Consider the following 22,947-nt stretch of genomic DNA (forward strand, 5'->3'; position numbering starts at 1 on the left):
TCTAACAGAAAATAGTGATATATCAGAATTCTCTATATTTCTAGTAATTATACAATATTATGTGTAAATACAAATATGGATTATAGCTATGAGACGCATCGACCCTCCTAAATATGTATGATATCTAATACCACGTCCAACACCATGTCCACCACCAATTTCGTACGTACATAGGCTCGTTCGTAGGCTTAATGTAGATTTGTGCCCTAGAATTGTACGTGAGTGTGCATGTTAACTAGATTGGATTCACGTACCAAATTCAACGTTAGAATTAGGCATCGTAGGTGAGCGCGTGCCAATTGGATTGGGGGAGGTAGGGGGATTCACGCACCAAATTCAACACCAAGATGAGACCTCGTTGATGAGATTGTTAGCCTATATTCGTAAATGAGCGTGTATCAACTATATTGGGGGTTGGGACGATTCGCGTACCAAATTTAATACCAGAATGAGGCCTCGTATGTGAGATTGTAAGCTTAGATTCGCATATAAGTGTATGTCAACTGGATTGGGAGGGTAGGGGATTCTCGTACCAAACTCGACATTAAAATAAGGCCTCGTAAGTGAGCGCGCGCGCGGATTCGTGCACCTAGTTCAACCTTTAAAAGCCTCGTAAACGGATTTAGATTTATACATAAGTGCATATCAATAAAAAGTCGAGTGGAGGAGGCTGAATGAATGAGAGAGATCAAATCAACCCTGATGTTCGAGCCTGGGGCAATCATCACATATGCCCTCTCTTCCCTCTTACAACTTGTTCACCAAGGTGGCAAGATTTGACAACGCCTAGAAGTTATTACCTCTTTTGATAAACCTCGTGGACTTGGTTTTTCTTGAGGGCACATACAGAAAATAATTTCTGTCCCTTTTACCTTTCTATGCCATGTCTCACTCCCCTCCTCCATTCTTCATCTTTTAAAGAGCCATTTCTTCTGTTTTTTCCCAAGTCTTCCTCGTGTATTGTGACGCGTCAAACTTCTTGAAAACCTACTCAATCGTTGAAATAACGTCTTATTTCATTTCCCACCCACTTACTCAAATCCCATTACATAAGACACGCTTGCTACTATCTCTTAACATCAACTCTCATCTCGATCCTGGATGAGCGCCCCACCACATCACGATGCAAACTACTGAGACTACTCCTCATGAGCAAAAAGCGCGACTCCTCCTAGGTGCGTGCAAGTTCAAGGGAATGTTCGATTGCCCATGCCGGGAGGGCTCTGTCTTTGAATCTCTGACAGACCTCGGAAAGCACATGCCCAACATACCCTGTCAAAAATGTGGACACTCGCTGAAATTACACGATGGACACGACGGTTCTAGTGCTTCGACAACATTTAAGTTGCCACTACATATGAAGACCGAGCCGCACAGTGACGTCCGCCAGGGCCTTTCAACACCATCTGATGACCTGATGGGCAACATTCCTACATCACAATTATTTCCTGCCGGCGATGCGACTGAAATACCTGCAAGATTGTGTCACAGGGAGGGCACCGTGCAGAAAATTGCCCAAATGCTTATCGATGGTGAATCTGTTCTGATATGGGGGGCGAAAGGGACTGGAAAGACAACACTTGCACATTTCGTGTATGAGTTTTTGATTAGTGGAAATTGGAAAGCAATCCTCATTCCATCCTGGCCCGCTGCTACGAAGAAAAAGACCGAAGAAATACTCCTGGAGCATGCCAAGGATAAATTTCCCGAAACGACCAACGAAGAGCTACTTTTCAGGGATTTGATATTCATCATCGACGAAGCCCAGGAGACCCTGAAAACATCAAGAGCAAGAGCCCCTTGGAACAACATCATCAAAGAACCTCAATCTTCAGATGTAGGACTAGCATTTTGCATCTTCTCAAACCAGGGCATAGTGCCGGAGAGCTATAGCGTCTTTGCTTCCATTCCAGAAATCTCTCATCGACTAACACATGGAAGTGGTGATGGCCAACTAAGTCTCTTCTTTACAACTGTGGAATTTGGGGAGTATCTCCAACGAAACCGCGGTCTGCTCGGGTACGACCTTGACCAAGAAGCGGCATGCCATGTTTACTGGTTCACTGCAGGTCACCCTACTATTCTCAAACTGACCATGCACTATATCAAGCTAGTAAGTTATGTTCTCAATCGTTCTGAAACCAAGCATCTGATATGGTGACTTAGATTATCAACCGAGGCCCCTCCGTCACGCCAATACCCACTATTTGTCGACCGGACATCCTAGCTATTTTGCACGATGAAGATCAGCTGTTCACCTATCTTGGTGAAAATGTGTATCCTGGAGCACTTGCGCGACAAAGCAAATTTGTCACTCAGATCTTCAAGAAGCTACTTGACTCACCAGAGGAAAAGATAGGCTGGAACGCGGCCTCGAAAACCACGATCGAAAAATGCGTTTCTAATGGCCTGATAGTCTATGAAATTGATGACGGGGGCACTCCTGATGGACACTTTTTTCGGTTCCCATCTCCATTACATGCGAAGTATGTCTAATTTCCTTTCCCTGTATATTCAGAAGAGAGACTGGCTGACTGACTGAATTGGAACAGATGGGCCCAGTGGTATCACAAGATCGAGACTAGTATTTACGCTGGAGAATTGTCGCCTTAAACGAGGGATTGAGATATTTTGTGCTTGCTTTCTGGTCCAAAATGTATGGTTGAAGAGTCTGGGATTAAGGGGGAACACTAGTGTGTTCTTCGGAATTTTTGGAGAGTTTTGTGTTTCAAACTGTACAATAGACTCATAGAGTCATCGAAGAGCCTGAAGAGAGGGGTTTTTCTGAGTTGGACTGCGAACAAATAATGACCTTTGATCATTCATCCCAAAACGGCAATTCTGCAGAGTGCCGTGACTTGTTAGGGCTTTGAACGGACAGAGTGGAGACTAGACTGCTTTAGAACTAGTGTGCGCATACAGCTTTCCTCTCTTCTTTTCTTCTTGCTGCTTCTCTGGCTTTCTCATATTCACATGTTTCTACAATGATTCAATTAATAATACGAGACTCTCATCTTCTTCTAATAAGGTTTGTAAGAAGGTCAATGTAACAAACTCGGGCAGGCTTCCCGTAAGGCCTTAGTTTCCACCGAATGAGAGGGAATGTTACGGGATTTGATCCATGATGTTCGATGAGATCATCGATCCTGACATTTGTACCGAGTATAATACGTGTATATTAACCAAGAGGGACCTCTATGAAGCTCCTTAAACTATCACACTGATTGTCACATATTATTCAAAGTACTTAGAATTCAAAAAAGATAATCAAAATGGCACCCAAAGTCCTTGTTGTCCTGACATCTCAGAATGTCATTCCCAACACCGAGCATCCTACAGGATGGTACCTCGTACGCTCCCCTCTTGTCTAATACTTCCTTGTTTACACTGCTAACCAAAGCTTCTAAATGACAGCCCGAATTCGCCCATCCCTGGAAAGTTCTTCACGAAGCCGGTGTCGAGCTCACAATCGCCTCTCCCAAGGGCGGTGAAGCGCCCCTCGACCCGGCCTCCGTCGAATTGTTCAAGGAAGACGAGACGTCAGTCTTATTCCACAAGAATCAGCAATCGCTATGGAAGAACACCGTCCGTTTAGCGGACATTGTGCCGCGCGCGAAGGAGTTTGATGCTATTTTCTATGTTGGTGGCCATGGACGTACGTTCCCCTCCCCCCTAACCCCTCACCTAAGTCAAAAGTAATGATGGCGGGGAACTGACATCGAAAAAGCAATGTTCGACCTCGTCTCGGACCCCATCTCCCTCTCCCTCATCCAAACCTTCGCAACCGCCAAAAAACCCGTCTCGGCCGTCTGCCACGGCCCCATCGTGCTCGTCAACGCGACCACTCCATCCGGCGAATCGCTCCTGCGCGACGCCACAGTGACGGGATTCTCAAACACGGAGGAAGATCAGGCACAAATGACTTCTGCCATGCCTTTCCTGTTGGAAGACCGTCTCAAGGCGATCCCCGGTGCCAAGTATGTGAAGGCTGAGCAGCCATGGGGGGAGAAGGTGGTTGTTGATAAGACTTATCAGTTTGGAGGAGTGTTGATTACGGGGCAGAATCCGGCTAGTGCGTCGGGGGTTGGAAAGGAGTTGGTGAAGGCTTTGGGATTGTAAATTAGATGCCTATGTAGGTAGGCACAAGTGTACTGTTATGATCAAATGAATGACGATGTAGTCATGAAAATATGAAGTTTTGTCTTATTATCAAAATAATCTGCCCTCAACATAAAGTGTATCAAAATACGAATAATAGTAGACAAAGCTCGAAGACTACAAACCAAGCGCCATCTATATGCACACATGAGAGGCCTCTTGACAAGATTCATGTGAGTTTATCCCATCAACCCAAGCATAACCCAAAACCATCAAAATTCTAGACTAAACATCAGTTGGCTTCAGATCAGCAGCCATCATGTCCTCCACCACCTTCATTCCAACTTCTTCACTACGCTTAGAGTCTGCGAGATCATCACCAACAACTCGCTGATCAAGTGCCAGTTTCGTCTGTCCCAGCGCGTAGATTTGCTCCTCGATAGTGCCCTTGGTAACAAGTCGAATGACTTCAACCTCCCTCGTCTGGCCCACGCGGTGCGCACGATTCTCAGCTTGCACGTCTTCCTGGGGATTGAAGCTGGAATCAAATATGATGACTTTGTTGGCGCATGCAAGATTGATACCTGCACCTCCGGCTTTAGTAGATAGCATAAACACTGGAATATCGGTCTGTTCGTAGAATGCATCCAAGATTGATTGACGGTCTTCGACGTTGGTGCGGCCGTCGAGACGGAAAAAGCCCATGTTGATTGTTTCAAGAACGTACTCCAAAATGTCCATGACAAGAGTAAATTGCGAGAAGATAAGGGTACGATCGCCGTTCTCTTTGAACTTCTTCAAAAGTTCACAAAGCTTGTCGATCTTGCCAGAGTTCATCCATTCTTGATTTTTCAAAGCAAATTGTCCGAGAGATTTAGGGTGCTTGACACACATGGAATGGCATTCAAAATCGTTATATGGTTGAAGCTCTTCGAAGATGATGTCTGGATCAGAGAGAGACCACTGTTCTTCTTTCAAACAAGCTTTAGCCATTTTGGAGAGAGTCTTTTCGTTGTAGATTCGGCGTTTCAACAGTGGATGGATGGCTGAAAATCGTAGCTTCATCAGGATGTGCGCTGATTTGTTGCCCGTCTTGATGCCCGCAGCACGATCAAGAAGCAGCTTGCGAACTTCTTCATTCTCTTCGCGGTATATTTCCTGCTGCGTCTCATTCATCTCGCAGTACTCGACACGCGAAATCTTTGCCGGAAGATCAATAACCTGATACTTCTTCCTTCGAAGCACAAATGGTGAAATCATGGACCTAGCACGCGCAATTCGCTGGGCTGATAGAAGTGCAGCGTGCTCCGCAGTATCTGTGGCCTTTGCCTTCTGCGCGAAGATCGTCTGCAAGTCCTCTTTGTGCTTGCTAAACACATCCGGTAACATGAATCCAAGCAATGAAACTAGCTCTTGAAGATTATTTTGGAGTGGTGTTCCAGTAAGCAACAATCGAAACTCGGCGGGGATTCTGATAAGCTGATCGTAAATCTTTGATTCACTGTTTTTCAGCACATGTCCTTCATCAAACACACAAACACAGAATCCGAGATTCCTCAAGAATCGAGAATCATCTTTCGCCTTCGCGACAGTATAAGTTGTGATGACGACATTCACGTTCTCAATATCGTCTTCAATAGCGAGGCGTATTTCAGCACGCTCTTGTTGTTTGGCGTAGTACGGCATGACATTCAACGTAGGACAGAATTTGTTGAATTCTCGAAGCCAGTTCTCAATTGTAGACGCAGGCACGACGATAAGATGAGGGCCGGTAACGCCTTGCTCGAACAAATGCGCAAGAAATGCAATAACCTGAAACGTCTTCCCCAAACCCATATCGTCGGCAAGAATGCAACTAAGTTTCTTATGGAACAAAAGAGATAGCCAATTGATTCCAACAATCTGGTAATTCTTCAACGTCCAATCAGGCGAAATGATCGATGGCTGAGAGATGAAACGAGACTTGCGCCCGCCATGGGCAACAACGTCGTCACCATCGTCTGTTGCCGGTGTACCGATGCCAGAGTCGTGCTCCAAGCTGACCAAATCCAATTCGCCATTACCTTTATTTCCAAACATGTCGATACCCCACTGCTTCATTTCTGCGGCCAAGGGCTTTCCTAGACTCTCACAGTGGGCAACAAGTGCGTCACAAGCCTCGTAACCCTTCATCATCTCGATTGCTTTGTCAACGACTTTGTCACCAATAGGTTTCTTTGGTCTTCGAGATTTCTTAGCGCTCGCACTCTCCTCAGTCTTTTCTGTTACGGCTCGGACGGCGTTCAATGTGCGGAAAGGTCGCGCATCGACAATAAGTGTAGCAATTGCTTCAGGCGTAGCAGCTAGATCAGCAAGCGCTGGAACCGTGCATGTGTTGATAAAGTTAAGAACTTTCTTTTCAATGTCACTATCGTCTTCCTCGGGGCTGGCTTCGGACTCGGATTCGGAGGCCATACTCTCTTCCTCAGGTGAAGGCTCTCGCTTGAGATCCTTTCTTTGAATGAGGCGACTTTTGGGCTTTGGTGCGAGTTCAGGGACAGGTGAGGCTTCTGAGGAGGTCGCACCAGGTCGAGGACCGCGCATCAACCGTCTAGCCTTTGGTTTCGAGTCATCCTCCGCGACGTCTTTTCTCTGGACATTGGCCGTATATTTCTGAAGGATTTTTTGTTTCGACTTGATGTTTTGTTTGGCCGTATTCATTCGTTCGTGTGGATGTGTGATCATTGTTAGCTCGATTTCATCTGGCGAACTGGCTTTGTCGAGTTCCTCCTGTCTCGCGATCTGCTCAGAAGCGCGATCAAGAATCCCGCCACTCTGTGAAAAGGCTCTCAGGCCTTCTTGGATTGTAAGAGATGGAAACAAAACTAATAAGCGCGTAACAAAATTCCGCATACGATAGTCCTCGATATCTTCGATCGTCTTGATGTCGCCAGAGCTGTCGTCGTCGTCGACAGGGATAGCACGTGATATTGTGGTCTGCTTCAACTTTTTGGCCGAGTCGCGGTCAAAAGATTGAAGGTGCTCGCTTGATCGTTTATTACTTGGCTGGTATGCGAATCGAGCCGTCAGGTCTTTAAATCCAACAGAACTCTCTTTGTTCCCGATTGGTGACTCCATGACTTTCTCTGGGCTTTTCGAAGGAGGTTTCGACAGGATGCGCGGTTTGATGTTCGTCGCAATAGTCAGTTCGTCTTCGTCAGACGAGCCGCCAGCGTAATTAGGGCCTTCGTCGTCGCTCAATGCGGGCGCTCGTTTCTGGATGTGTGGGTTTGAAGGAGGACGAAATTGTGTGCCACTAGGGGCCATTAAATTTGCCAGGACTCCGCCGTGGTGAGGTCTCACCGGAGAAGAAGCAGGTCCTGCGGGCGAGGAAGCTGCGACTTGGACGACTGACTTAGGTTCGTTCGGAGTGCGGTCGATGATTTGGGTAGGCTGGGTGAAGCGCTGGGAAAGGGGCGTTTGTTGTGTCCTGGGCGCAATGAGGACAGTGGCGACGGTTTCTGCGTCGTCAACGTCCTTGCGGAGGCTGGGGGTATCAGGAACAGACTCCTCCATGTTTGTAGACTGATTGTTAGACTATAAAGAAAATATCATAATGTTCACAACAAGAATAATAAACAAAAAAATGCAAAAAGATCAGGCGTAAAGAATAAATACAGCGCAATGAGAGTAGTTCAGACTGGGGGAGTGGATGAAGCTTATCAAAATTCCTTGTGAGCGCGTGCCTTATTGGTTGCTCCACTTGAGGGTTGACTCCGCTTAGGGTTGACTTCACTTTGGGGCTGAGGGTTGTGTTGGAATCTGTATATAGCGTTTTGAGCGAGGAGTGAAAATAGCTACAGTACTGCTAGTGAAAAACTAAACACATGAATAAAGGGCATATCCTCAGAGATTATTAATTAGGCGGAGATCTCCGGAAAGTCAGACACGAAGCCGTACAAAGCCCCAAGCCGTCACAAAAGAGCCTCGTGTCTAGGTAGAAGAAAAGAAACCCACTGATCATATGTTTCGTACAGAGCCACCCGCATCATATCTGGTTTGATCTTACATGAGTGAAGCGGGCATTACAATCGTATTTGATACACAGGGAGGGCGCCAATTTCGAATCCATATACATGACTAGCCCTAACTCTTCCGCAACGGGAAATCAATAGATGTCGTCGCTGGAACGGGAACGCACTTGCAAACTCGATTTACGCACGGTAGTATGAGTGAAATTTGAGCATGGAACAGTGTCTGGGAGTACATGTCATTCGTATCAGCAGAATACAGTCAATGTAACAAGAATTATGTGGCACAGTGACCCCCCAGGGCCCGTGGTTGATCTCATATGGCGATCTAGATTATCGCAGGATTCGCTCTCCTTCCTTTCTTTATGATTAATGGGCCCGAAATTCTCATCGAGTTGTCATTGACTCAAGAAAATATTTTACTTCAGAAAATTCATGTGTTTCCGACGTTGGTGCTTGCAAGACCTCTTACTAAAGAGTCGTTTCTACGTTTCAAGTGAGACTTAAGTAAAAGTTATATCATTTGACATCATAATAACAATTTTGTGAGACCGTATTCATATTAAATCTCAACACAGCCTTGAAATGATAACACTTCCATCTTTCTTCACCCAAAATTTTGTATATACATCATCGCCTCCTCGAATTTGATACTGCGATGTGCATACGATAGAGGCGGTCATTTCACAAACACTGTGAATAATAATCATTCGACTTCTGGCAAGTATATGGACTGACACAAGCGGTGCATCCCGTGTAGCCAATACCTCCGCATTGGGCCCAATGCGCTGCCGTACATTGCCCTGTACTGGTGGAGGAGGAGGTGGTTGTGGTGGTGGTAGGTGTCGTCGACGTGGTTGTCGTCGTCGTCGTCGTCGAACCACCGGTAATTCCAAACCAGTTAAGAACCACCGACACATCAGTCGGCACCCAATGGCCTACACCTGCAGCGGAAAAAGCCTGAAACTGCGTCCCGTCACCATAGATCATCTTGGTGTATCCTGACAGAGGCGTATTGGTCTGATTACTCGTGAAACTCAGACCATTGACGGTAGTCCATTGGCTGATTTCTTGGCCAAAATCGGCGTACGAAATGACGTTGTCTGCTGTTCCGTGCCAGACCTGTAATCGCGGATACTTGCCCGTATACCCCGGGTAACCATTGTGCACGTAGGACGCCCACTGCTGACCGGTGTGATTTATCTGACCTTGAGAGCAAGTCTGATTCGACATTTCGGGATCAGCTCCCCCGGCGCCGTAGAGGCACGCATATGGCATACCAGAGAACGCAGATCCCGCCGCAAAGACATCAGGATATGCACCAGCAAGGACGTTGGTCATGATTGCACCGGAGGAGGATCCCGTCATGTAGACCTTGGATGAATCTGCGTTGTATGTGGAGATCACATATTTCACCATATTGACTATGGAGAGCGAATCACTACCGCCATTGTGTGTGAGAGATGCAGAGCTGTAGGCATCAAAACAATTGTAATCCCGTGTTGCGCTCGGGTAAATGAGGATATATCCATATTGATCGGCTGGAGTGTGGTAATCGTACGTTCCATAGTACGAGGTAGCACTTCCACCGCAGGGGTGCATCTATGATCCTCAGCTAGTGTTCATCTAGAATATTTTCATATCAGAGATATTGCATCTCACTACGTACCGCAACAATGACAGCCGGTTTTGAAGCCAGGGTATTAGGCACATAGATATACATTTGCAAAGAACCCGGGTTATCACCAAAGTTGCTCACTTGAGTGAGACTTGCAGCAAGTACTGCTGGCAGCAACCACGCCAGAGCGAGGATGAATGGAATTGCCATGTTGTTCCAAAGTTGATATGTTTTCAAAGTTGTCACAAAGTTCCTGGTTTCAATGAGGAAGAAAGCGTCGACAACTAGAAAAGCCGAGTGCTTCGGACAAACGGTCGATGGCCCTCATCTTATAATCTTCTTCTTATCCCAGCACATGGAGCTGAATTATAGACAGCATTGAGAGTAAACCGAGGCAGTATGGTCCCAAGGCTCAACAACTGCCGAGATGACCATCTTTAAAGCTTGCAAATTCGAAATTAGTATGTTTGAGATACACCTCAAATGCCGATATTCGTATCCGTAGATGACTCTTCGTTTCTATTTGTAGTCTCTCGTGGGGATCATCAGGATCTTTATCACGGGGAGGGTCGGTCTTTGTGAATCAGCCTGAATGAAATAGGCTCAAATGTGACATATATAACGGAGCAGTATATTGATAAGGTGGAACAGGGCCATGCTCTTCAAGGATTGCAAGCCACAATTTCCTGAAATTGGAGGAAAAGCTGGGGAAGTTACCTAAGATAATGGTGAGGGTTAACAAGAGAGGACGAGATACAAAAGCCACTGTGACCCCGCGATACCCCAGGATCACCATTCGCAATCACCTGGATTAGAATTGGAGGAAACGTCGGCAATCAATTGGAATTGCAGTGCCGCGACGTGTCGTATTCAGATCAAGCCCGCCGACACTCCGCTGTAAAACGAGGATGATGATCACTTGGATTGATTACTTGTATAAGACATGGCTTTTAAGACTCTCCGTGCGATTGGACAAATGGGAGATCATCGTTGACCCCTGTCAAAAAACAACTCTAAAATCTGCCGATGTCAGAGCCCCTGAATCGAATTACTGGGGATCTTATTAGCCTGATACAAAATTATCCGAGTTAATCAAAAAACCGACAACTTTTTACATTCACATATGTCAGAGGGGATGCATAAAATTCACGCTGTTGGCCCTTTCTGATTTTACCTGTCATCAAGCACGTTATCGTAATTCCTAACTTTCGATAAATCGCTTACGCACTGAAAGGAAAATGTTTTGTTTGTCAATTGACATATGATTCCTACCACTCCACATTTCTTTAATATCCAGGTACGCACCTATCTTCTACGGAGTAAAAATTTAGAGATTCGATCATGCCAAACTCGCACAATCAGAGGCCTCGATCCTCAAACGACTGCATTATGCCTTCGTTACTCTCCTCGCACACCTCAAATTCAACCCGCACATGTTTTTAGTTTTGATATCACAATCTTTCGCCATACTTCGTATTTCCCATCATCTCTACTTAAAGGCTCATAAAATGCTCTGCCACTGGGAAAGTCCACAATACAGCGCCATATATCGATTTGGTGAGGAATACGGCCGATAGAAGCTTTGCCGTAAGAGGATATCTTGGAGCGGTCGACGAAAACGTGAAGCTTTTCAGCGTCTCATCGCAGTCTATGGACAATCAACCGTAGGCGTCAAGCAGTAAGTGCTTTAGTATCACATAGTTTGCCTCTCAAAACTGTTAGCTAACCTCTTTACATACTTCATACGAGAATGGGTTTCATAAAGTTCGCAGTGGGGACTGCTCCATGTTTGAGTCTCGACGTTAAATGCTTGGAGGGCGCGGAGGTCCTCCACTCCGTTATGAACGTACATATTGTATACGACCATTGATGCCACTCAGATAAGTGTTAATATGGAGGACCGTTGGGTTTTATTACTTACGATCTTCAGCCCTAATCTCGCAGTCACGATAACCTCGATCTTACAGCGGAAATTTCCAAAGTTAGTGTGAAAGGAACCCGATTTGCTTAAGGAAATTGTCAATAATAGCTAGGTACAGGTGGAATATCGAAAAGCGGTGTTTCACACCAAGACCCTATACCACGGAAGCTTCTTCTCTTCAGGCGCAAGTTCCTTCTCCATTTCGATCGTAGTGAGTTCAGAGAAATCGAGTTGTCGGAGAGGGATGATTGGAGATCGAAAGAAATACCAGGATACTCCCCAAAGCGCTACACGTTCTGTTAGCATACACAGTAAGTGCATTATGTTTTGGGGACAGCTAGTCACTCACCCAGGAAAATTGGGATACCAATGTATGATACAAGAAAGGATTGTGTATTCCAGTGTCCTTTCAAGAAGACACTGTAGCCTGAAGTTAGGGTGATGACTACTAGCGAGATAATGGTCATCCACGCCATGTACGGCTGAAAGGGGCTCTTGTATGGAAGGCCTATGAATAGTTAGTAAGAGGTCATGAAAGACGGTTGAGACTAGGACATGACTCACGGTCTCGACTGATTCCCTGTACTTTCAACCCATAATAAAACCGGAGAAAAGTGACTTCAATAATAATCCAAGAAATGAGCGCCGCAATGGTAGCAATGTTAACAAACCACCCAAAAGCGACGGACGAATTGCTGCCCAGACTCAAGTACACCAAGAACAAAAACGCATTGGAAACTCCCACAGCCACATAAGGTGCTCCAAATCGGTTCATTTTCAGAAAGATAGACGGGGCCTGCTTTTCCTCGGCCAGACCGTAGAGCACACGAGACGCTAAGAATACGACGGCCATACCGCAGCTGAAGGCCGAGGTCAGAAGGGCAGCATTTATGACGGATGGAAGAACAGAGATTCCGGCTTTTTCGAAGGCGATAACGAACGGGCTTGCTTGCGCTGTTCCACTCGAATTACCTAGATTGGGATCATTATAAGGGCTAGTCTATTATCAGCCAAACTCTTTATCATAGTGTGACTGTAGAAGGTGTACTTACACCAGCAGACCGACGATGAATATACTAATAACATAAAATAGGATAATTCTCCAGAAAGTCATCTTCATGGCATCGGGAATGAGCTTTCTCGGGTTTTTCGTTTCTGCTCCTACCAATGCCGTGACTTGGATATTGCAGAACGCATAAGCGGCGGAGATTAGAGTACTCCAGAACCCTAAGAACTTGCCAGTGTTGCCCGGAACAAGATATGCATGGAACGGACCAGGATCTTTCCAGTATCGAAAGCCGATGTAGTCGCCGCTCGGAGAGCCACCGCAGTCGACAATGATGCCCGCAAGGATAAGACCGACGACGAGGATGATTTTGATCATTGAGAAAAAGACCTCGGACTAAGAAGATGAACATTAACCAATGTCATCTCAAACGTTGCATGTATAGAATCGAAGCTTACTTCACCGTATATTCGCACTCCGCAAAAGTTTATAATAATGATCGGGAGGATGAATATCGTATACCAGACCGCGGGACTGACATTGGGTTTCCAGAAATCGATTAACGTGGCAGCAGCACTGAGCTCGGCAGGTCCAGTCACTGCCATCATGTACCCTTTTCGCATCACCCACCGTTAATTTAACTTGTTTGCAAGAAGCTTGAAATACAGCACCTGCATTACTTACAATAGTTCCAGCCAACAGCGGCGCCTATGGCCGGTTGGACAAATTTGCCAGCATGTCTCACAAAACCTCCAGTCACAGGCATGAAGGAGGTGAGTTCTCCAATGCTCAGGGCTACCGAAGCTGTTAAAAAGCTCATGAATATGTATCCGATCAAAGCTCCTACAGGTCCGGCAATTGCCAATGCATTGCCGGCAGCCAGGAATAGACCTGTTCCCTTTGCACAGCATGTATCGTAAATAAATGTAATTGAGAATTTGGAGCAAAGTATAGGCAGCTTACAATCATTCCCGCAAGGCCAATCATATTAATATGCCTCCTGGAAAGGTCCCTCCTCATACCCGTCGGGGCATTCTCCACGATCCCCATTTCATGGGAAGCAGTGGAGCTCTGGAGCTCATCGACATGTGGAAACTTCTGTCCATCCATCTTTGCATATGCAGCAGGGTAATGGAAAATTGTCGGGCCAACGTCCGAGTGAAGGCATTCGCGTGTTGTCTGTTCAAACTAGAAGACCTATCGGCCACCTTATGTAGTCAGTTATCCACGGCCCGTCCTGACTTTTGATATCGGCTGCTATATCCTGTAACCTCCACCTCGAGATAAGACACTCCTCAATGTATCCTCACAACACGGCCAGTGGCCACGGTGCCGGTTTATTGGAGCTTCTCTTAGTGTCATGGGCCACCGGACAATTTCTATGATATTCACCGGCGCCTGGGGCATGCCTTATCTGTGGGGCAGCCATTCTCCCGGGTTTATGCTAGCGTTCCAGGCCAGCACCAAGTACGAAGTAGTTCTAGTCTCGATATCGCGAAAGCCGTTGAACTACTCCTCGATACCTTGCTCGCTAATATCTACCCTTTTCCGGCTTCACGGATTGGATTTTGTCGTAGCAAGTTTTTCGCAGGCGTGAACCGCGAACTTAGGGCTAATTTCTCTGACTAGCCAGAAAAGGAAAAGACATCAAAATGTTTTGTGATTGGCTGGGTTGGTTCTAGATATTGGACCCACAACTATAACGGAACGAAAAGCGAACTACAGCTATCATGATCTTTTGATCTCGTGGGTTTGTACAGACATTCATTTAAATCTATTTGAACACAAATCAGGTACTTCTGAGGTAGTACGTACCCAGAATTAAAGTCGCAATGAGTCAAGGCCCAGGCGCGGAGGCAAGTCGACTTTCGAGAATGGCCAGGTAGGTATAGATAAGACAAGATTGAATCTAGGCGATCTATATACGCCCGACGAACGAGTGGAATACTGATAGGTCTCTCTATCACAGTGCAAAAGCTTGTTTACAATGTCGCAGAGTCAAAATGAAATGTTGCCCTGTGGCGGATAGTTCGAAGTGCGAGAGATGCCTTCGGAAATCTATGGATTGCGTTTACTATGTCCAGAGAAAGCGAGGAAGGAAACCTATGAGGTGGGCAGGATAACACCTTCTTGATTTGCTAAAATATGCTGACAGTATAAAGGACTCGGCCAGGAGACACTGAACATGCTTCTCAAGGACTCACTACATCTCATGAAGTCTACATGAACACATCTACCGATGTGCAACAAGCCTCCGGCGACGCAGAAGATGGGAGCTCCAACTTTTTGGCCGAGGTCGATGGGCTCCAGCCTTCTTCGCTTTTCAATAAACAGGCTACAAGAGGCAAATTCTCCATGGAGAACATCTTGAGTATTGGTAGAGAGCTGGATTCAGATCCGGCCCAGTCGCCGTCAACATTTCCCGAAGGCGATCCTATAATGAAAAGGGTTATATCGTACCATATAGCTACTTCGCTCTTTGAAGGGTATGTATAATGGTCCACTAGGAAGGGAGGACAAAACACTAACATCACTACAGCTTCATCCGGAGTTTTAACCCATTTATCTGCGTCTTCGATCCTTCTTTCCACACCTTTCAATATGTCCGAGAACAATCCTCATTTCTTTTGACAGTCATGCTCTCTGTGTCCGCAAAAGCATTCAATCCGTCACTATATCCCGACCTTCATAGATATTCAGAAAAACTATTTTCTGACGCTATCGCGCGAGGCGCAAAATCTCCTGAAATTATACAGGCCATAGTACTCAAGACGTACTGGAAACAATCAGATGATACCCGATCCTGGCCTATCATTGGATACGCCATTAGGTTATCGATGGAACTGGGTTGGCACAAATTACTGTTAAAAGAGGAGGACATGACAGCTATGTCGATTGGCGAAATTCTGAAGAGACGCAATATCGAACGTACATGGCTAGTGCTTTTTGTCTATGACCGCAGGTTCGTTCCCCTCCCTAAAGACATTCCTTCGAAAAAACTAAAATCAGACCAGCATGAGCTTGCAAAATGGGAAACCTTGGATGATCGAGCGAAGTGACTTCATAGAATCAGTCAACATATGGTATAAAAGTCCTTTGGCCACTACCAACGATACCATTCTCGCCGCATTTGTTTCTTTACGTCTTACTGCTGCGGATATTCTAGAGGCTTTCAATCCTCAGCGCCCTACTCCATCGGTCACTCATCCGTATCGATTTGATTCGCTGCTGAAAACACTTACTCCTCGGATAGAAGCCTGGAAAAGGCGTTGGTTACAAATCGCCTCAAAGAAAGGTACATATCTCTTTACCTCGTATCCAATGCTGGGGACTAATCAAATACTCTAGAGCGATGTCATTCATTTCTGGTATCATTCTTCAGCACCCATCTTCTCCTTCTTCTATACTCCTTTCCTCTCCAGGATGCGATCTCATCGACGATCGGTCCACCAGTCGTGGATACAGAAGCATTCTGGATCACCTATAATAGTGCACTGGACATGCTGAGATTAGTTTCGCACAACTCTCTATCACCACTATTGAGTTTTGCGCATGATTCCATACATACAATGACTGCTTATGCTGCTGTATTTCTCATAAAGGCTGGTCGATCCATTTCCTCCCTGCAGAACTTTCTAACATGTTGACTGTAGTTACTACTATCCATAAAAAGTACCGCAAGAAAAGAATACGAAAGAGCAGTATTAGAGACTATCGACATGGCCGCCCGCGTGTTTGATCAGCAATCCACACCACCAACATTTACATGCTCGTTGCAAGCAAATTTCCTCAGAAATGTCGTGCAAGAATATAAAAGAGCTTGTAGGCGACAGGCTTCTTGCCATGCAGCAAATCAAGAGCACTGTCAGTCACCGTATGAACAAGGCATACCTATTTCTACCAGATCCGAAATCGATGATGCTACTGTATTGAGCGACAATGCTCGGGGTTGGGCACAACCAGGTTCATCACTTGAAGCGAACAGATTCCGGGCGGCTCATAGCTATGAAAGACAAGGAGTATTTCCATCCGATGATCATGTTTTATCGGTCATGCAAACGGACAGGAGCAACAATGTCTCAGAAAATATGCCTAATATGACACCTATATCTGACGCTGCAGCGGCGCAAGACTCGTCACCTGCAAATTGGGAGTTCACGGATGACGACTGGGCATCTCTATTTATGAACGCGGGTTTTGATATTGCAGATGGGGTTTTCATTCCTGTTTGAGCCAATTTATATTATATAGCCAATATGCAAGTAGTACATCTCAGAAGGTCACATCAAATTCTCAAAACCCCCTCCTTGGCACACCCAATCTCTGCCTCCGCTTCGATTTCTACTAGCATCTCATCCCCTATCAATCCCGCGGTGACGAAAGTATTAGCAGGTCTGACACCAGCATTCTTAAACACCCATCCATGAGCCCGGCTGACTTCTTCGCAAACCTCTGCGTCTCGGACCATGATGCGCGTGCGCACGATGTCCGAGAGCGATGATCCCAGGGCTTTGAGGGCATTTTCTATGATGTCAAGTATGTGCACGGTCTGACTGGCAGCAGACGTTCCGCCGATAGCTGGAAGTGTGGGTAGGATCTTTTGCGTCGTAGTGCCCGAGACGCGGATTATGTTACCTGTTCGAACGGCGCGGCAGTAGCCCTGGACAGAATGTCAACGACGATTCATACCAAACAAGGGGATGGAAGAGAGCAACATACAGCAATGGGTTCCCATGGACTACCAGATGAATATTCCACACGTTTACCCACAGCAATAGCATCTTTAACAGGTTTCGCCTTCTCAACTGCATCTAAATGATCACTCGTATCACCCGCAGCAGTCAAAAACGGGGGTCTGCGATATTCGTCCCCACAGTCTCCGGGGATATCGCTCAGCCCTTCCTGCGCTTTGTGTATGAGTTCCATATCCTCGCTCGTAAGCTGCAATCGGAACGCCTCGAGGTTTTTGTCGATGTATTTTTCAGAGTCGTATGACAGTCTCGATCCAATTATAACTGCCTTTACAGACGGAATATCAAGTACGTAGCGAGTAGAAATAGCTGCAATGGAAACACCATGTCTCTTCGCAACCGTGCTCAACGCCTCAAGCACATTTTGGTAAGCTGCCCAACCACCAGCAGCCCAGATAAAGCGTAAATATTTCCTCAGACTCCAGTTAAGTTTGTTAATATCCTCCGGCTCGGGCTGGCCAAGCCATTTCTCGCTAAGGAATCCACCGAGTAAGGTCCCATAAGCCAAAATCCCGACATCGTTTTCCAGGCAGAGCTTGTTCAATGGGCCGCGCGTCAAGCGGCGGTCAATCACGTTGGTAGGGATCTGGTTTGTGGCTATTGAGAAGCCCGTGTCGAGGAGAAGTTTGAGGTGCGCGGCGTCGGTATTGGTCATGCCTATAAGGCCGATTTTGCCGCGTTTTTGGAGGGTGTGGAGATGAGAGAGGTTGTGGAGGTAGGTGTTGTCAGAGAAGTCCCAGGCGTGGTCTGTCATTTACATAAGCTGGGATTTGATACGTTTGGTAGCAATGGCTGCACGTACACTGTAACAAGTCGATTTTGTCCTGGTTCATGCGTTTTAGAGCAAGATCAACGGCAGCTTCGGCGTTTTTAAAGGTCTTGATGCCGTTCTCTGCTGGGCACCATTTTGTGAATGCTACTTTGCTTGAACCGGCTTTGGTCGTGTTGTGTTGGCCGATAATAAGCTCTGAATAAGGAACTCGTCAGCCCCTAATCCCCAAAATCACTCGGTAGGATATGCAATTGCTTCTGCTAACTTACCTGCGTCGCCGTAATGGTCTGCCATATCGAATGTATCTAACCCGCGCTGGATCCTAAAGCCAACAGTTAGCGATTTCAATATGAAGAGTTTATCTGAGGTTTGGTCACTTACGTATCCTCCATGACATTGACAGCTTCTTCCATATCAGTGTTCTGATCGTGTCCCCCGGCACGCTGCCAGAGACCATTGATCATGCGAGAGATATCGAGTGTCCCACCGATGAGTGTCCTCTCGGGACGATTGAGACCGACTGAACCCATGGTAAATATTCCGAGTTCCTGTCGAGCAACCTGGAGCGAAAAAAGAACAAATGACCTGAAGAAATTGTAGTATTTACTTGCAACAGCTGAATCTATAAATTCTGTAACACAAGATGCAGATTCCACGAGATCGGAATATCGAACCGATAAGGTTCCTCAAAGAAATTAATGAATATTTACAGCTCTTATCATAATCAACCGGCGAAAAAGAGCTCACCATCAACTGATTTACTCCTCACCGGACATTTCTCATGCTTATTCTCCGGTCAAAATGGCCGGCGAAGACCCGCAAACCCCACAAATCCACCTTCTTATCAATTCCGATAGAGATTAGAGAACTTTATTCTAGCCATCATGAGACGGTAGACTGTGACTTCTTATAGATGACTTGTTCGGATAATTGGCAAACTAAAGGTTACTTGCTGGTTATCGAATTCAATAACAGAGTATAGACTCATTGTTTCAATAGATACATATGTAGAGTACTTAGCCAGCGAAAAAAGCGTTCCTTCTTCGCCTTCAGACGAAAAGTGCTGGATCTGGATGTAGTCATTTGAAAAGGATTGGCATGAACTTATTCTATTCTTCTCGAGCGCCCTGATAGACCAGCATGCGTGCCACCTCGTTAAGATGAATCCACGCGAGTAGTATTGTATTGAAACATCCCCATGAAATGTGGAAATTGCCGCAGGCCGAGATTTGAATGGTGAATGCTTTCACAGCCATTCATTGTCGTTTATTCACTCTAACCACTTGTCTCATAGGTAGTCACACTGGCCTTTCCTTGACCATAGAGTTCTGCGGTTTACATTATGTCAACAGAAGGAATGACTTGAACCACAATTTAATACACGTGCTTGAATTCAATTGACGAATATCTACCAACAAAAACACCACAAATGCCCTAGCTAATGTCCTAAAAAGATTATGTGAAAAAGACGAAGATATGTGCAGTCGTATCGAGCCCGGAAGATGAGCCCATTCCTCCACGAGACGCCATATGGATGAGATTAACAAATAATATACTAAACCAGGGAAGGCACTCAGACAGCTACCCCGGCACTTTGCTGCGCAGTCGATGGTGGTGGTGCAGAAAGATCAACTTCAGTCTCAATAGACGCCTTAGGGACACTCGCTCGAGCCGAATTTGTTCTAATGGGACCTGGTCCGCTAGGAACGTTGGTGGGCTTTTTGCTATGTCCCGAAGTGCCAGCAGCTTTGGCAGACTGGTTGTTCTCAATTGCATTCTGAACAGCGGAAGGTTTGGCCTCTTCCTCTATAGCTTTGCTGACGCCCTTCGATTCGAGGCCGAGGATCTTATCGGCTTCAATCGCTCCGGGCATGAGCTCGTCAAATTCAAGGAAATGGCAAATATCCGCGTAGTTTTTGGATTTTTGGGCCCGGGCATATGCCTTATCTTTCGTCTTGATCATCATATTGAGTAAGTACTTGGTGTTTCCGAAGCGATTTTCGACGCGGATGGCTTCCTTGATGTACTCTCGAACAACGTCCCGCCAGGGGAGAAGACCACCTTCGGCCTCGGACCTGAAGCATGATGAATTGGCTTCCGCAGATGTTGCAATCATAGCGCCATCCACATTGTATTCCTTCATTAACTTCAAAGCCTGGTCGCGCGATGTGACATCCCCGTTCATGACGCACGCAACACCTGCCTCCCGACAAACAGTCGCAATCATGCTGAGCTGTTCGCGAATAGCCCGCTCTCTAGGACGCATAGGGGTTGTGCGACAATGGATTGTCAACCCCGTGATACCAGTGCCAACCAATCGAGTGACAAGAGTCTTTGTCTCTTCTGGATCCGAGAGAAGTCGAATCTTTACCGATATACCGATCTGATAGGGATTTCCGACTTCGCGTACAAGCGCCTCAAGGATAGAGACGAGTTTATCGGGTGTTCGTAGCAAGGCAGCGCCCATGCCCCCGCTCGTACTGAATGGTTTCGGACACCCCGAATTAACATCTATACCCGCAACATCACCAGCAACAACCTTCGCAGCCTGCACAGCATATTCAGGCGACGCCGTACCAATCTGGAAAATCAATTTCCCCTTCTCGTTTTCCGGATCAATGCGAAAGATAACCGATTCCTTGGGATCAACGCCTTTGCTGCTGTTGGACGGTATACGTGTGAATTCGATGGTACCATTCCGTGGATTGACGCGGCGCTCAGCGCCCATGATAGCTCTGTCGATGGTTTCGGGACCCCAGACGAGATCTGCGCCATATTTCAATGCGATCAGTCGAGAGGGAAGTTCGCCCGATCGTACCATGGGTGCGAGGACGATCTTTCCGCGATAATCAACCCCATTGGGGGGGATCGGTACACGAGGGAGTGAAGTCATCGTTCGGCGGAGGAGATTGAGCATATCATCAGGACAGGATACCTCTTGATGATAGTTTCAAGCTGGGGCTTGCTTGTCGGGTGTTGCGATCTCGGACTGGGTAAGTGGATGGTAAGGTAGTTGGGTAAAAGCGGCATGATTGTTTAGTCAGATTGCAAAATTTGAGGTCACGTGAAGATAGTGGCTTTTCGCCGAAAGTTTTTGCAACTTTAATGACCACATCCTTAAATTGACTAACGCCGTTTATGGTCATCTCAGTGATATTGATACAATTAAGTGGTATATACATCGAAGCGTAGAGCAAGCTAATTATGCATCAGTCTATCATGCCAATTCATGCCTCACGACCGTTTCCCCGTCCATCTCCGGCACACGGTTTTGAGATAGTCCCGAAAGTTCCACAGGCTTATGCGGCGGAGGACTCTGATCTAGCTCTATAGGTGTAAATTTCGTATCTTGCCGTCGTCCTGCTCTTCTTCTCCACCAGAGAAATCCCAATGCAACGATCGTCACAGCCGCTACCGCGCCAACAACAGGGCCTGCGACCCACGCTTTACTAGATGAAGAGTTGTCGCTGCTATCTGGCGTAGACGTAGAGGTCGAATTATCACTTGAAACAAGTTCGGCGTAGGTAGAATTCAACGGAGCGATTTCCGTGCCCGTATCATTCAACAAATAGCAGTTTTCAAATCCATCGTCAAATGAATTGTCGTAGAAGACGGCAAGACAAGATTCTGTCCCATTGTACGTTGCACATTCGTCAATACACCCCGTAATATTCGCGCTATATACCGATGTGATGTTGCTGCTTCCGACCCGGCCTTCAAAGCACGTCACGTTGAAAGTTTTGTCGTTGCTGAAGATTTGTTGTGGGTCGGACACTGAATCACATGCATCAAGTGACGGCAGATTGACTAGGGCGGAGTGTGTATGTATTGTGTCACTGGAAAGAGATCCATTTTGTGAGTTTTTCAGGTAGCAGTTTCCGAACCCAGCGCTTAGGTCCGAGTTCCATGATACCCCGAGACATAAGGGGTGCGCTTGGGAGCAGATCTCCATGCACTCGCTCATCGTTTCCGTATGTGGTCGATAATCATATCCCCAAGGAAAGTAGTCGCCCCAGCCGGCCATATCCTGATCACAGACTATACGGAAAGGCATGCCTTCGCTGGTTTCAATCACCGAGTTGTTTTGGTACGGACAGGTCCCGTCCAATGCCACCATTTGATTTGCGTATGCGATCGCGCTGTTGACGTTGACATTGTCACTCTTCGACGTGCTCAGCATGGTCGAGTTGACGCCATCGCCTTTGTAGGAGCATGTTTGGTTTTGGGTGTAATATGTGACGCCGAAGCAACGGGGTTGAAACCATGAGCAGTGGTCCATGCAATCCGAGACGCTTGCTTCGACCGTGTTGCCCACTTCGGCAGCAAGCAGATCAATGCCACAGTACATGTTGAATTGTAAGCCATTTTGTGTGGTGAAGGTGTTTGAAGGGCAATCTGAGGTCGAGTCTCGCGATTTCAATGATGCTATTCAAAAAGGGTTAATTGACTGTTTTTCTCCTCGTTCCGACCTCGGAATCACTCACGTGGTTCGATGTATAAAGTCATAGTGCCAGCTATGGTCTCAGCAATGTTCCACTTCAGTTCATTTGATTACTTGTCAAATTTGTCGTCGCGACACCTGCACGCTGGCAAGACGAAGGGCGACGACGAGATGGAGCAGAAGAGAAACCGATCCAAACTTATCCATCATGGGGGGCCAACAACGAACCAGGGTAGTGGGAGGAACGAAAATAATTGGCGCTAAGAGCTCTTTAATTAGAGTATCATGCATGCACCCAAGGACCGTGAGCCACTGAGGTTGTGGCGGTTA

The 22,947-nt window shown here is 46.5% G+C and overlaps 8 protein-coding genes across 8 annotated transcripts; 3 read left to right on the forward strand and 5 right to left on the reverse strand.

Moving 5' to 3' along the window:
- Nucleotides 1–1,123: 1,123 nt before the first annotated feature.
- BHQ10_008256 (uncharacterized protein) lies at nt 1,124–2,613 on the forward strand (the record flags this gene model as incomplete). Its single annotated transcript, XM_040881041.1, has 3 exons — nt 1,124–2,113; nt 2,167–2,486; nt 2,553–2,613. 3 exons carry the CDS (start codon nt 1,124–1,126, stop codon nt 2,611–2,613), a joined length of 1,371 nt encoding a protein of 456 aa, XP_040736758.1.
- Nucleotides 2,614–3,272: 659 nt separating this feature from the next.
- BHQ10_008257 (uncharacterized protein) lies at nt 3,273–4,119 on the forward strand (the record flags this gene model as incomplete). Its single annotated transcript, XM_040881042.1, has 3 exons — nt 3,273–3,350; nt 3,415–3,655; nt 3,728–4,119. 3 exons carry the CDS (start codon nt 3,273–3,275, stop codon nt 4,117–4,119), a joined length of 711 nt encoding a protein of 236 aa, XP_040736759.1.
- Nucleotides 4,120–4,383: 264 nt separating this feature from the next.
- BHQ10_008258 (uncharacterized protein) lies at nt 4,384–9,936 on the reverse strand (the record flags this gene model as incomplete). The annotated part of the gene is made up of 3 exons (XM_040881043.1): nt 4,384–7,674; nt 8,847–9,710; nt 9,778–9,936. 3 exons carry the CDS (start codon nt 9,934–9,936, stop codon nt 4,384–4,386), a joined length of 4,314 nt encoding a protein of 1,437 aa, XP_040736760.1.
- A 1,852-nt stretch (nt 9,937–11,788) lies between these two features.
- On the reverse strand, nt 11,789–13,763 carry BHQ10_008259 (uncharacterized protein; the record flags this gene model as incomplete). The annotated part of the gene is made up of 7 exons (XM_040881044.1): nt 11,789–11,934; nt 11,997–12,155; nt 12,212–12,642; nt 12,700–13,049; nt 13,112–13,266; nt 13,338–13,551; nt 13,617–13,763. The coding sequence occupies 7 exons, from the start codon at nt 13,761–13,763 to the stop codon at nt 11,789–11,791; spliced, it is 1,602 nt and encodes a 533-aa protein (XP_040736761.1).
- A 1,113-nt stretch (nt 13,764–14,876) lies between these two features.
- BHQ10_008260 (uncharacterized protein) lies at nt 14,877–15,712 on the forward strand (the record flags this gene model as incomplete). Its single annotated transcript, XM_040881046.1, has 2 exons — nt 14,877–15,139; nt 15,193–15,712. 2 exons carry the CDS (start codon nt 14,877–14,879, stop codon nt 15,710–15,712), a joined length of 783 nt encoding a protein of 260 aa, XP_040736762.1.
- A 1,226-nt stretch (nt 15,713–16,938) lies between these two features.
- Nucleotides 16,939–18,706, reverse strand: BHQ10_008261 (uncharacterized protein; the record flags this gene model as incomplete). Its single annotated transcript, XM_040881047.1, has 5 exons — nt 16,939–17,313; nt 17,373–18,151; nt 18,207–18,371; nt 18,446–18,498; nt 18,558–18,706. The coding sequence occupies 5 exons, from the start codon at nt 18,704–18,706 to the stop codon at nt 16,939–16,941; spliced, it is 1,521 nt and encodes a 506-aa protein (XP_040736763.1).
- A 1,043-nt stretch (nt 18,707–19,749) lies between these two features.
- Nucleotides 19,750–21,069, reverse strand: BHQ10_008262 (uncharacterized protein; the record flags this gene model as incomplete). Its single annotated transcript, XM_040881048.1, has 1 exon — nt 19,750–21,069. The coding sequence occupies one exon, from the start codon at nt 21,067–21,069 to the stop codon at nt 19,750–19,752; it is 1,320 nt and encodes a 439-aa protein (XP_040736764.1).
- A 324-nt stretch (nt 21,070–21,393) lies between these two features.
- BHQ10_008263 (uncharacterized protein) lies at nt 21,394–22,524 on the reverse strand (the record flags this gene model as incomplete). The annotated part of the gene is made up of 1 exon (XM_040881049.1): nt 21,394–22,524. The coding sequence occupies one exon, from the start codon at nt 22,522–22,524 to the stop codon at nt 21,394–21,396; it is 1,131 nt and encodes a 376-aa protein (XP_040736765.1).
- Between the last annotated feature and the right edge of the window lie 423 nt (nt 22,525–22,947).

The sequence above is a fragment of the Talaromyces amestolkiae genome (assembly GCF_001896365.1).
Source record: "Talaromyces amestolkiae strain CIB chromosome Unknown scaffold18.1, whole genome shotgun sequence".
NCBI lineage: Eukaryota > Fungi > Ascomycota > Eurotiomycetes > Eurotiales > Trichocomaceae > Talaromyces > Talaromyces amestolkiae.